The sequence below is a fragment of the Oryzias latipes genome, chromosome 19 (genome assembly GCF_002234675.1).
Source record: "Oryzias latipes chromosome 19, ASM223467v1".
Classification (NCBI taxonomy): Eukaryota; Metazoa; Chordata; class Actinopteri; order Beloniformes; family Adrianichthyidae; genus Oryzias; species Oryzias latipes.
In genome coordinates, this window is record NC_019877.2 from 20,883,901 (window position 1) to 20,898,986 (window position 15,086).

Genomic DNA, 15,086 nt, shown 5'->3' on the forward strand with positions numbered 1-15,086 from the left:
TTCAAAAAAGGAAAGCAGACGAGGAGACTTGATGGTGGCATGAAGATGTTCAGGAGAGTTCAAAGGAAAAGCTGAACTGATTAAAGGTGGGAAACTGGGAGAACAGAAGAGAACAGACAGAAGTACAGAAAGATGCAGCACAAGCTGGAGGTGGTAACGAGACCTGGGGTCCATTTTTAAGTAAAAGGGAAAGTTGTGAAAGGTGTTGAGCTTCTCTTTTGGGAGTGATAAGGATGGATGGATCCAGAGTGAATCCATCAGAGGAACAGATTATGGTAAATGTTTTGGAGATAAATGCAGGGAAGCAGTTTGAGATGGCTTGGCCATGTAGAGAGGACGAACGGTGATGATGTTGGTAAAAGGATGCTGAGGTTGAAGGTACCAGGAAACAGGTCCAGGAGAAGACCAAAGAGGAGGTTCCTGGATTTAGAAAAGAGGGACACCAGTTGGTGTAAGTGAGGAGGATGCAGAAGAGAGGATTAGATGGAGGCAGATGATTCACGACCCCTTAAAGGAGCAGCTCAAAAGCAAAGAAGAAATATATTTTATTGTTTGGTTCCTGAGACATTCAACTCATACTTTGTTAGTTGTCTGGAGTAACTCTTTTCTGGACTTTCCCAGGATGAGGGGCAAGAGGCGTCAAGCTATGAGTCACCATTTATCTTAGGTTGCTTTTATGGTGTGGACTCAGTTCATATGGGTGAGAAATGCAGATAAAGTACACACCTTTATTTGTTTTGGTTTGCTTTCAGACGCATAATTCTCAGGGGCAAACCAAAGACTCAGTCAAATCAAAACACCTAAAAAGATCTGGCAGATCCTAAAGCTGGTAGTTTTACAGCAGTGTTGCCCCAAAACAAGCTCTGGCCAGGAAAGAAACAGAAGCCCATGTCTATGGATGAACAGCTGGACCTTTTTAATCCTTTAACATCTGAGGTTGAGCTCTACTGTTGAAGAAAACTCAGGAAAAAAATAGATTTAATTTTTTTAATTTAAATTGTTTACTATAAAAGGCTTAGTGATTGAATGGTATGGATCCTTTAAAGAAACAATTTATCATGGCACTCTACGTTAAAAAAACATGAATCAATAAATTCCTTACTTAGATTTTTTTTCTCTTTAAATATAGCACTGAAATATTTAGCCATAATTACTGTTTAAATTCCAATAGAACTGCCACGTTCTAATACTGAAACATTCAAACGTATCAATTCTTTTGTCTTCTTTTGTAAAAGCTTATCTTAATGCATAGCATTTTACAGAAATGAAACAATGGTCAAAAGAAGTTATCCTCCAGAAATTACTGCAAGGCGCATGCGCACATCTTTGATTTTTCTCTCAAATCCCAATTTACAAGCGTTCAGCTGTCAAACTGGACTCTCATCCTCCTCGTTTCATTCTCTCATTCGGTTTCGGAGACGGGATATTGTCCTGAGGCCCCTGGGGGCCCACTTCTACAGTGACGTGCCAAAGGGCGGGGCAAGCGCTCAGGTGGACGCCGTACAGGTGTTGCTGAAGATGAAACGCGCGTCCTGATAAGCAGGCTGAGCTCTGCATGCCGCCACAACTCCCTGCAGGCATGGCCCCCAGCTGCGTTGGGAGGTGCGCGCCGCTGCTCTTCCTCGCTCTAGGGTTCGACGTGGCCGGTCTGGTGGTTCTTCTGGTCGGGATTTTCGGTAACGTGAACCGCCAGGGCCGCTGGTACGGGGACTTCCTCGTCTACACGGGCTCGATCATCATCTTCCTCAGCCTCGTGTGGTGGGTTCTGTGGTACACCGGCAACGTGCAGCTGTACGCGGAGGACACCATCTCCCTGGATGTCACCTTTACGCAGTGGGCCAGAAAGCTGTCGGAGCGGCTCTCCATGAGGAGCCTGAAGCGTCTGGACATGCAGAAGAAGAACACACCGATGCGCCTCTCCGCGCCACCGACGATCACCTGGGAAGACGGCGGCAGAGCGATGACGCCGCGAGGCCACGAGAACGAGGGCTTTGACGGCGGGACCGAGTGCGCGTCCCCGACGCACAAGAACCTGGAGCTGGGGGTCCTGACGGGCTCAGAGGAGAAGAGGTTGGAAAGGCTTCTGTGACTAGAAATGGTGAGTTTCACAGTTTTATCACCTGCTGGTTCCACACACAGACTGTTCATGATTCCTCCCTGTATAGGTTTTTCTGTATTTAACTCGATTTGTGGATACATTTGTGTTTTATAGACAACTGGAAGCCATTTCTCAGATTATTATTTATTTTTATTTTTTTTAATTCCTGCTTCTCTAACCAGAAAGCATAGATGAAACTACAGTAACTCTACTTATTCAGAAGATCTGGTTAGAGCTTGTGGTTATATTAGAAACATATTTATGTCTGTGAATTGGTTCTAGAAAATCTAATGTGAAATGTGCAGATTTATTGATGAAATCATGAAGTCAGGACCTATTTTTGACCTTTTATCCAATACATGAACCAAACACAGATGAGAATGTGGTTGAAATGAAATTAAAATCAGAATTTTTGTCAAATCAATTTGAAAAAAACACTAACAACTTCAATCTGAAAATTCTGAAGCTACGTTCACGCCACCCTCAGCAACCATGTTCAATAAAAAGCGTATGTAAAAAGGTGTTACGCGCTTCTGCATTCAAAACTCGATGTTTGCGTGTGACTATGCACGCTTCTACAACTGTTTTTGGGATCTACGTACAAAACGCGCGGCCATAGAAACTGTAGGTGCTGAACATATGCTTGTAAAAAGAGGCAGAAGCCCCTCCCTGCTTGTCCAGTGTGAACACTGTGCTGAACCTGTGTTTGGCTAGTTTTTGTGCGTTCATCAAGTTCCTAGTGTCTATGCAGCTTTACAGGACTGTGCAAATCTCTCTGCACCTGAGTTTCTCATAGTTTAGTCTATGAAACCAGTCAATTGTTACTAATAGTGGGAACTGGGAACTATGATTAAAAAAGTAATGTGTTAAAGTAACTCACTACTCAGTCTAAGAAGAAGCTAAATTAGTAACTAAATTACTTTTTAGTAAAAATTAACTAATTGCCAGGAAAAGTAACTTTTTGCATTACTGCAAAAATAGTATCTGTGTCAAAGTTTGTATTTTTGATCAATTCTCACAAAATAAATTAGTAAAAAAGACATGTACTTGTATATAATTTGTTGCATATTAACAGATAGCAAAGGTTTATCCTACACTCCAAGTATTATCTTTGTAACAAAAGTGAACAGTTTAAGAATATATAATGTGTTTAACTCTATTACAAAATAAACCCAAACAACCTAAGATAACTGGGGGGGGGGGGGGGTGTCATATGTTAGTCACAGCAAAAGGAAACATTAAAATAACAGTGCATTTTGATCTGTAGTCCAAAATCAATAAATCATTTTAACTATGAAGCCCCGTTCATCCAGGATGGTTCTGTAACCAAAAAAAAAGGTTCATCTTGACTTGGTTTTTTTCAAGCTGAGGGCTTCCTATCATAGTATTAAAGGCATCAAACTTTTACTACCTAAAAGTATTATGGAAGTAGTTTTCATGTCTTCACATAGGAAATGCCAAGTTTTCAGTGGACTGCTCAGAATTGCCATTTCTGCAGCTAATTCCATCTGTTTGGTGTTTTTGTTTGTGTGGAAAACAGTGTTGGCTCAGATTGGGAAACATGACACTGTCTTCCCCAGTCGTAATCGCTCATCCTGTTGTCAACCCGCCCAGATTCCTCTTCTGATGGACACATTGTGGCAAAACACCAACTGGTAGTGCTTAAGGTTTGCGCAGTTTATTAAATCAATAGAAAGTAACGCACAACGTTTCTCATTCAGTAGAAGAATTCTAAAAACAGAAACGGTAATTAGATGTCAATAGCCGCGGTTACATGGGCAGAATATCTTGATCGGATCAATGGTCGGGTTAAAATTCACCCGTGCGCATGGGATCAGAAAACCTTTTTCCGATTAGAACAAACGTTCACATGGTCACACTTTTGGTCGGAATAAATCATTTGGGCATGCGCAGTAGTGTCAAATACCGGAAGGGAATTGTGTCCCGTTGTAAACAAACCTTTGCTGTCACATATATTTATGCAGCAGCCCGGTAAAAGAGGCGATCTTCCAAACAGGCTTTTATTAATGTTATGAATATTATGAAGCGCCTGTTCGCTCATCATTTCATATTTAATCCGTGTGGTCAGTGCTGTTTTTGTGGAAAAACTGAGGTGGAAGAAGAACCTAGTGTTAGGACAGGCTAATAGGCGGTAACAACATTAGCCTTTTGATGGACACAAAATCCAGGACCATGCGGGAAACGCTGCAATCTGCAACTTGGCTGCACGTAAATGTGTGGGAATGACATCAGCCTTTATTTTGTCGGGGCACAACTGGAAACACAATTCCATGTGATCTTTCGAACAGTTTCTAAGGACTGAGCGGCATTTCTGCTCTGAAAAGCTCACACACCGCCCCAAAGCCGCTGTAAGCTGGCGGCTCTGCTCTGTCCTCTTGAGTCCGGCAGCCGCTAACCCAGAGCGGCGGGTCGGCTGGCAGTCCAAATTCTCACACATAACAAAACGCACACGTAACAAAGCACCCTCCCCTCAAACACATTAATAAATCCGGCTGCTCTGCTCAGAGAGGTTCACTCGGACCACTGGCACTGGAGCCCGAATGCAGAGTTCGGGTCCAGACGTCAGTGGGCACGCATCCCCCCCCCCCCCCCCATCTCCCTCGTGAGGGGTGTAAGAGAGGCAGATAGCCAGCGGGGCGAGAGCGGAGCGGTGCTTTTCACGGGGCCTCCGCAGAGCAGCTGGTCGGTCCCGTATGCGCTCCAAAGCTTTCTCTCAGCGAAACATCGTCTATGCATGACGTAACCCAGACCAGTAGTGACACACGATCGGAATGACCGTTTACATGCTCCACGATCGGATAAACGATCGGTATAACCCACCTATCTCGATCGGAAAGAAATTTTGATCCGAACGAGTCTGACCGGGGCAGACTATTCCAAACAGCGCGTTTACATGACGCATTTTCTTTCCTATCAGGCGTTCTTTCCGATTACTTTTGCCCACGTAAACGCGGCTACTGTTACCAAAAAATCTCACATCGTTGCACAACAATGTTATTTTAAATGATAATACAACCATTGACCTCAAGAAGTCCATTCTTGACCTTCCTACGATAGATCTGATTTTTCTTTGGGCACTGATTTATGGCGTTTCATGACTGCCATTAATTGAACGAGCGCAAAGACAACTGAGCGAGTGTATTGAGGAACTGAGTGAGCGAACATTTACAACCGCGCCAGCGCAGTTCTGACCGAGCGACCCAGTATTTTACACGGTTGGAATCTTAACTGAGCTGCGCTCCTGTGCGCTCGCTGGGTTTGCGTGCAGAGTTAAGAGGATGTTTTTGTCACTTGGGGGCGGTGTTCTGGGGTATGTTTGTCACTTGGGGTCGGTAACCTTTCTGGTTGATCTGATTGGCCGAAATTTGCATGTCAAATCCGACGAGGCAGCGGGGCGGGACTTTAATTTTTTTTAGAGGCTTTAATAGCTTCACTTCCCTCCTTACCATCCTCATGCTGTCCTCTCCTACATCCTCTTTACCGAAGTCACACAACATCACATTTGGTGCACCGCACCATAGGGCACTCCGTACATTTTGGAGAAAATTTAAGAATTTTAAGTGCGCCCTATGGTCTTGAAAGTACGATATGTAGAAAATATAAGGGGTAAAGAGCCGCATGCTTATTGGCCGTGAGCCGCATACAGCTCATGAGCCGCGTGTTTGCCACCCCTGCTCTAAAAAACGGAAGTCCCGCCCCGCTGACTCTCCAGATTAGCCAGGCAAATTTCGGCCAATTGGATCAACCAGAAAGGTGACTGCCCTGAAGTGACAAAAACACCCCCTTAACACTACGCTCAAACCCAGTGAGTGCGCAGGATTCCTGCTCAGTTAAGATTGCAACCGTTCCTGAATACACTCGCTCAGTTATCTTTGCGCTCGTTCAATCAATGGCAGTCCTGGAACGCTACACCGATTACCGAATATTGAGCAGAAAGAGACAGCTAACTATAAATGTTTGCAGCATCTAAATAAAGAATCAAGAATTCGAAAGCCTGAAGGACTGGTCCTCAAGGATCTGTCTATTTCCAAATCCGCTTCATCCCCATTTAGGATCACATGGTCCTTAAGAATCCCTTTGAACGACTACAGGAAAGTCGGCGTCTGTGGGCGAGAGATCGTTTTAAAATTCCGAATTATTGTGCCGGTATTAGGGTAAAAATTTTTTAATTGGTATGGTTATGATAGTCTGACAGCTGAAGGGTTGCAGCGCTGCCCTCATCCTCATTTACAGTTCTAGCGTTCCCTTCCAACAACATGTTGACTTTTATTTGTATTATTATTATTTCTCTTTGATGAATGGTCTCCTCACCTCCTACCCAGAGGACACCCCCCCCCCTTTCTCCCCAATGCTCTGCTCATGAATTTCAGCAGCAATAACGCCCTTCCTCTTGGGGCTGCTGTGAAACGATCTTCAGTGACCCGTGGCAGCTTTTAATTAATGAGGCCGAGCGTTTCTGCTTACCTTCACACTTTACGCCATTTTAGTCGTCACTTCTCCTGTTACAGACGAGCAGCCGACACCTTTCAGTCACAAACACCAGACAGCTCCTATAATGGAAACGTGCAGCGTTATTGATCTGGTGGTCGTGATCACATCCGACTTGCAGATTAAGGTTGAACGTTAGCAGCTCAGATGTTATAAGAGGGTTACTGGAGTTGTTCATTTATTTTGAAGCAGGGGCCTGATGACACAACAGATGAATGATGGACCTACAAAAACAATATGACCGGCAGTGGCTCAGGCGGTTAAGCAGGTCGTCAAATGATCGACTGCTCCCCCAGTCAACCGACGTTCTGTCCTTGGGCAAGACACTTCACCCTCCCTGCCTCCAGTGTGTGAATCCGTATGAATGTCCCGGTGATGGTAAGAGGGGCCACAGGCGCGTGCTGGTAACCCCAGGGCGGCTGTGGCTACATCACTAGTTCATCATCACCAAGTATGAATGCAGAGTGAATGAATAATGGACACATTGAAGGTGCTTTGAGCATCTGGACAAGCGCAGATAAATGTAATCCATTATTATTATTATTATTGCGCTATAGGCGGCACCGTCAATAAACGATCTAGTTTAAAACTCATGTCATATAGAAGTCGCACCAAACAAAAGGGCCCATTACGCAAACCAAAAGAATCAGAGATAACTCTGTCAGTCTGACTTTATTAGCTATACTCACAATAACTCTAGAATTCTTACACGTTAGCCACTTTGGAAGCATTAGCCGTGTTAGCATATATTAGCCGTGTTAGAATATATTGCAAAAAAGTCCCATTTGGCCGTCTGTGGTCAGAATAGTGACATGTAACGCATTGATGCGAGTTTGGTCGATCATCGATGATGTAGTGCCTTCCTCAAAATGTTAGCAGTATTTTAAAGTGACAGAGAACTGCAATTTGCATTGACTGTGGAACTAAATGATTGAGAGGGGGGTAACTCTGCTAAAACCGTTAGCACTTCTGCTTTAATGTGTCATTTATAAGCCAAACGCCCAGAACAGCACAATGAACAAGAGAGGGACAGAGAGAGGCTGAAGCAGCCGTTTGTTGCTGACGTGTTTAAAAAAACAAAACTGGTAATAAATGATGGTGCCACAAACAACTGGAATTCTAAATAAGGTATTGGAGTTTATGGCTTTGGATGACCAGCCGTTTAGTGTTGTGGTAGACATACATTGAATCCCGTTGCACGCTCCCGAGAAGGGGTATTTTTCAGAGGTGTGCGTGCCTGAGATGTATGAAAGTGTTGCATCTCAGATGTTATGGTTTCCTTTTATCTTGAAGTTAAAGTATTGACAAGTATTTCCTGGCCCTGTTGTGTACCTGGATAAATGTTTTATGTGAGGTTGTATTTCCCCATATACTGTTAAAATTGATGTTTTTGGTATTAAGTAAACCCTTGTTTTTCACGGGGGTTACGTTCCAAAAAGAGCCCGTGATAGGCAAAATCCGTGAAGTAGAAACCTTTATTTTTTCTAACAATTATTATTCAATTGAATACTCTATCATACATTGAAAAGAAAGAACAAACCATTTTACAGAATCAAGCATTTGTTTCATAAATAAAAGTACTTTACAAACGTTTTTTTCACCAAACAACTTCTGTACTGTACTGTCAAATAATAATTTTAATCATCAATGTGAACAGAAGGCTTCAAATTGCGGAGATTAGCCCCACCCACCGCGACCCCAAGTAATTGGATTAAACGGGAGAAAATTTAAAATGATTATGAAAAAATACAAAGTACAGTGGGACAAATAGTGACTCAGGTGTATTTACTGCTCTTCAGACTGAGCCGCTGCATCCTGACTCCGCTCTGCAGTGTTTTCTTCTTCTGAAGTCCGCGGTGCAGCTGTGTTTGTTCAGGAGAAGAACATAGTGATTGTTGTCGCTCTTTTTCTATGGGTTTTAGAGAAAATCGAAATTGCAGGATAATTTGCATGTACGTGTTGTAAATTTGTCAAGCTGTTTTACGTATGTGTACATATTAAACTGCAGTGTTATTGACGCACAGGTAGAGAAGAAGCAGAGTGACTTCTTAGCCAATCAGAATGCAGAACACAATGCACGATGCAAATCCGTGAAGTAGCGAAACCGTGAAAAGTAAACCGTGTTATAGCAAGGGATCACTGTAATATAAACATGTACTTTAAAACAGACACTTAACATCCATATTTAATTACTATTCGATATTTGCAGAAGCGTTTAAATTGTTATTTCTCAAAATTTCTCATTTTGGTGAATCTCTAAGAACAACCAAATTTAATCCATATGGCCTATAAGGCGCAATGTTGTTTTTGAAAAACGGAAGGCTTTTAAGTTTGCTTTATTGTAGTCAAAGTAGAGTTGTGCCGATGGACGATATCATCGTCCATCGTGATGGGTGACTGACATCCCGATGGAGAGACCACCATCGTGATGCCACGCCCCCGCCACGTTGCGAGTCAACACCATAAGCCGCGGTTACATGTGCAAAATATCTTGAGGGGATCAATGGTCGGATTAGAATCCAACCCTGTACATGGGCCCAGAAAAATGTTTTCAGAATATAAAAACGTTCACTAAGGTCACACTTTCCGTCGGAATAAATCATTCGCACATGCGCAGTAGGGTTTGAAAACCGGAAGGATATAAATTCCGCCGAGCGGCTTTTTTTTTCAAACTTTATTGAATGTAACAATTCAATACAAAACAATGTTAAACAGCGCCGAGCGGCTATATACATTGACATGTCAGCTCGGTAAAATACGAGATGATCTTCTAAACGTGCTTTTAATAATGTTACGGTTATTATGAAACACCTGTTCGCTCATCATTTGAATTTTAATCCGTGTGGTCAGTACTTTTTCTGAACGAAGCCAGGATTAGCAGTATGCTAACACGGGCTAACAACATTAGCTTTGGGTGGCGCTGCATCCTGTGAATAACATCAGCCTTTATTTAGTCGGGACACGACTGGAAACACAAATCCACGTGATTGTTTGAATGTTTTCTAAGGACTGAGCGACATTTCTGCTTTGATGCTCAAACCGCTGTGTGTGCTGACGATCCGAGCTGTGCTCAGCTCAGACACACACTTTTAGACCCGGTTCTGAGTTCGGTTGCATGTACCCCTAGAGCTGCGGGACGGATCGCAGTCTTAAATCTCCCACATATACCGCTCATGTACCCCCCCCCCCCTTCCCATCAAACACAAAGCTGTAAATCCGCACTCCGCCGGTCCACTTCACTAGTCAAGAGCGGACTACTTCTTTTCTATTTTGTTTGTTACTTTTTCTGTTAAAGTCACTTCCCTCAGTTTATACTGGATCATCGCGGATTAGTCATTAGTTGGGAAATAAAATGAAAAAAGCAAAATAACGAATAGCAGTTATATAAGAACGAAAAATGTAAAAAATACATTCGTACATACGTCTGGTCAATGTCTGCAGCCAACTCCACTCAACCTGTGATTTTATTATTATTATCCTATTTTTTTAACTTGTCCTGTCCAACAGCTGGGCAAACAGATGAGAGCTGAAGGCCTCTTTAGTTGGACATGTTTTACTTTAACAAGAGGGGTTATGAATCTTCTGACAAACCAGAGGTATGTCTGAATAAACCCCTTTTGTAATTGAGGCCAAACTTTATTCATTTTAGTCATATTTGAAAATCTTTTGTGTTGGACCGGACGGAAAAGGAAAGGAGGGAAGAAGAGAGAGGGATATTAGAGAGGGGGGGATAGGAGGGTGATTATAGAAGGGCGGGGGGGGGGGTTAAACCATGTTTCTGGATGGTTATACTCATTACAGTGAGGTTCAGATGAAATACACGTCTATAAGGGCGGGGCCTGTCCACACACACACTCAAATGTTATAAACACACCTGTTGGCTCCAAAACATATTCCAATGTCAACATGTAAACAATACAAATAATATTCACAAACGCATACTTATGCCTTCAAACCAACTAGTGTGAGATATTTCATTCAATCACACAAACTATTTATGTAAAGGTGAGCTAACACCTGTGCTCAAGTGATTGTTAATGTTCTTCTAAAATGGACGATGGAATATAAAAAGGAGGAGAAGGAGCACCCAGCCATCCCCACACAAATACCCCCGCCGCAGCGGCAGCCAGAACCCCCCCAACACCCACACGGTAGCAGATAGAGAACAACCTGAAATGGAGTTGAAGGAACTCTCTGATAACTCAAGACCCTTAGTCTTCAGTGGTCCAGAGGAAATCCACCAATAAACGCAACAGAGGCCGACACAAGATCCAATCATCAAACATCCACAAACGACTCACACACATGCACACGCTTTGAAAACTCTGTAAAAATAGAAACTCTACTTTATGAGTTGGCTTTTTTTTTTTTTTTCTTATTTTGTATTTCCAACATCACGTCTGTGACAGTATCCTAAAAAGATCCCTCCAGGACACTTTGAGTCTACAAAATAAATTCCTTGTATTCACAGAACTGGACTGTTGAACTTGTAAAACGTTGAGGCTTGGAGAAATGAAGGAAAAAAATTGAACATATCAAAATGTTGTTGCCTTATAAATGTGCAAATATATAAGGTGTAAAGTACTTCAAAGAAAATGTAAACCTTTTATTCTCAAATTGTAAAAGTACTTTTTGAAACGATAAATTTAATGTTTTTGGAAAAATCATTTACATAGGAATGTTGGCCAAACATTTAAAGATGTTTGTCATTATTTAATTTGAGTGATTTTAATATTGTTTATTAAAAAGTTTTAACTAATTTCTTAACAATTTTGAGATCTTTAAAGGCCTCTTTCTGTTTTAACAGCTAGTTTTTTTAATGTTTTCTTTTTTTTATGTTAATTCTTTCCTATTGAGAAGTTTGATCTCAATGAAGTACAAACATCTTTGACAAAAAACCCTTTAGTTTTATCTTTTTTACGAATGCTTAGCTTTACATTTAACCAAAACCTTTCTGTTGATCTGAATCAATAGGGTTTTGGTTTCCAATATTGGGCTTAAATGTAGACCTAATGTTTTTGTGTTTCTGCCTGTGGCTTGATTGTGAAATAATGTGTTAACTCTGACATATCAGGATCATGAACCCGAAGGTTCTGAGGCCGGCAGGGATTGCTGTGTTCTTGCGTCATCCCATAATAAGCTCAGGAGTGGTGGCTAGAGTTATGATGAGTCACTAAGCAACATGTTTGTGGACTCGGGAAACGTGTTTACAGGCTTCATTAAAACTCACCCGTGATGTGGAGAGGATTAGGAATGAATAAACATCTTAAGTCTCCCCGAAAACCTGTGCGGTTCAGTCCTTTGAAGTGAAAAGGATGTCAGATCAGTTTGTTCATGACTGATGTCGCAGGTTGTGTCCGCATTTGTTGTTTGCTTTGTTAACTCAGTGAGTTGTAGCCGTATCGTTCTCCTTGTCAGTTTCATCAGTTTCTATTTACAGAGTAAATATTTATCATGAAAGACCGTAAATGGAAACGTTTTGTGTTCCGTTTCAGTTTTTAATAAATAATTGAACAATGACAGTCTTTGTTTTTATGAGTTTATCCATGTACGTTTTTTTTTGTTTTAGTATAAAATGATTTGCATAAAGTAAATTGTCTGTTCTTCTCTTTACAGGCAGCATTCACCTTCCCCCTTCTGATGGAAAAGACAGACTTTGAGAACAATTATGTTTTAAAATACAGTTAAAGTGGCTTTTGGAATCGTCCTGAACATGCCTGCAGTGAAGAAGAGGAGCTGTGCACAAAGGAGGAAGAGTTTGCAGACGTACAAAGTTCATTTATGTGGATTTTTCCAGGGAGTAGCTGTAAATATTTTTTTTTTGAGAATAAAGTTGAATATTTTTTCTGAAATGGGTCTTTAAGCAACTGCTGTCAATCCATTTAAGAACAGATAATCATTGAGGCCAAATCTTCAAACGTCTGTTTTATTTCTGACAAATTCTAGAAAATGATGATGTGAATGTTAAAGGTCTCTTTTTCTGGATAGTCTGGCTACTTGGCCGTTCCTCTGGCTGCTCTAGGGTTCGTTCTTTTCTTGGAAGATTTCCAAGGCTTCCTAAGCCTAGTCTGCTCTAATTTCTTGTACTTTGCTCCAAAATGGGGTTCATGAAAGCTGCAGGTAGACTTTTTTTATTTTTATTTTTTAGGTTTTTTGTGTTTTTTATTTTGTTTTTGTTTCTTTTCTGAGGTTAAAAATGTTCTTTGGTTAAGTTTCTTTCCCACCAGGATGTTGAAACTGCAGCTGAACTCACATTCACCGGACTTCACTTATGCGGTTCGGGAATGATGCTGATGATGCGGTCCTGATGCGGGGGATAAGCAAATCAGCTTTACATGCCAAATAAGGAAATTGAGGAAATGAACCTTTTGGACCAACCCATCTGAACACAAGGCGGGATGCATGCATGGTCAAAAGGGGGGGGGGGGGGGGGCATTCTCAAGGGTGTGACTGCTCCCCTCAAATCCACAACAAAAAACAAATAAAAGACAAAAAACACAAGGATTGACTATTAGATGGACAAATGGTCATATAAAGAAAAGGTAAATGCAGCCTCAATAAGGTAGAAACCAGTGTCCTGCTCGTGCCTGTCCCAAGCCCGGTAATTACAAGGTAGTGTCGGGAAGAGCATTCAACATAAAACTTAAAATGTGTTTAACTGATGAATGGAGAAGATATGCATATGGATAGATGAACTGATATGATTGCATGGTTTCTGAGCACTTTAGGGGTTGGAAGGATTTGACACCCCTGACCCTGGGCTCACACTGCATCCAGTCCAGCTCTGCCAGAGTCTTTATGTAACTTGAAAAGTGTCAGAGGCACTCGCATGGCGTCCAGTCCGGTCTGACCTCTCCGGCGCTCCAAATCCATATCATTGGCTTCAAATTTTGGCCGAATGCTGAAGCGAGCCAGAGCACTTTTTTTTTGTGAAGTTGGGGCAAAGAAAACGTCCCAAACCAGAAATCATGCAAGTAAGTGAAAAGTGCATCGGGTACATTTTTCCAAATGAAACCTATTTTCCGCCGTACTCTCTATGTTTTCACCATGGCGTAAACATTACATAATTTCCGGTGACACGAGGTCACAAAGTGTGTGGTAGAACTTCATATCAGTCATTTAAAACCATGGATGACGAGAGGCTGATCAGAGGTCCAGAACCTCCCCATCCTTTATGAGACTGCACACCATTTTTTGAAGGACAGAGCCTGGGCTGCAGCCAGACTGCACCCATCAACGCGAATCCTCTGACGTAGCTAGACCGGCTGCACCGGAGCCAGACTGGATGCAGTGAGGGTTCAGCGTAACTCTCTTCACACCCAGACTTGCCCCCCCCCGATACTCTACGTGCACCCCATTGTGGGGCTGGCTAAATCCAGGCCTGCCAAAACACATGAAATCTGATGAGGCAGAATTTTAAAACCAGTTTATTCTTTCCTTTAAAGTTTTTAGTTTGTATTAAAAAGATAAAGCATCACAAAATACATTTGTAGTCACTTTTATGTTTTTATCTCTCCTGATTTTACTGAAACTGTCACTTTGAAGCTTTTGGGACCTTTTATTAACTCTTCCTATTGTGTTGCTTGCGTTACTTTTTTATCATTTAGTTTGCCACATTTGATAACGTTTCATTTCTGGATGTCATTTAGCTTCTTTGCTGTTTTTCTTCTGATGTCTCGCCCGCTGATATGAAGCTGCTGTCTAGTGTCGGCTTTTTAGGCCTTCAGAACATTTTTTTTCTGCGTTATATTTTGAATAATTGCTTTAAAATGAAGCATTTTGTGTTGCTTGTTTTCCATTTTTCCTGATGTTGGCCAGATTTTTCAGAGCTTCTCTGAGGTGCCTTTTTTCTTAACTGAAATCTGAGTATTGATCACTGAAGGAAGGAGAAAACCAGTCAGACTGGATGCATGAGTCAGCGGAAGCATCTACAGTAGCTCTCATTTGTAATGAGTGCATTGTGTACAAAAGGAGCAGAAAAACAGCAGCAGCTACAGGCAACAGATGGAGTTCATTCATAGTTTGAAACTCCGATTCAGGCATGTAAATCTTTACCTTAGGTAAGGCGCAGCGCTCCCTGCACACAGAGCGAGTTGATATGTTAGCTGAGAAATCCCTCGACCACAAGAACAGGAGCTTATCAAGAAAACAAACGGGAAACATTTAAAGCTGCATGTCTCTAAAAACAATTTAGTTTGTTTGTGTCATGTGTTTTCACCCGTTTCAGCCTGTTTGAATAGCTGCCATGTGTTTAGGGGGTGTGTGGTTGCACAGAACTTTATTATTTATTCATCCCGGTTCCAGGAGTTAGCAGAGCACGACGCCACGTTATTCTAAAGGCGTCACAAAACACCGTCTAGGCGTGGCGCCTGAGGTGTCCGGCTCACGCGCTGCGACGGTGCAGCACGTCCAGGTCAGCTGACCGTCTCATGCCAGCTCATCAGTGTTAGCATGACTCTGAATGTAAACTCCAAGAGTT

General features: G+C 42.1%; 1 protein-coding gene across 1 annotated transcript; it reads left to right on the forward strand.

The window, feature by feature from the left end:
* The first annotated feature begins 1,290 nt into the window (after positions 1-1,290).
* On the forward strand, positions 1,291-12,462 carry LOC101161347 (transmembrane protein 238). The gene is made up of 2 exons (XM_004080670.4): positions 1,291-2,098; positions 12,224-12,462. The coding sequence occupies exon 1, from the start codon at positions 1,556-1,558 to the stop codon at positions 2,087-2,089; it is 534 nt and encodes a 177-aa protein (XP_004080718.2). The 5' UTR covers positions 1,291-1,555; the 3' UTR covers positions 2,090-2,098; positions 12,224-12,462.
* Positions 12,463-15,086: the final 2,624 nt, after the last annotated feature.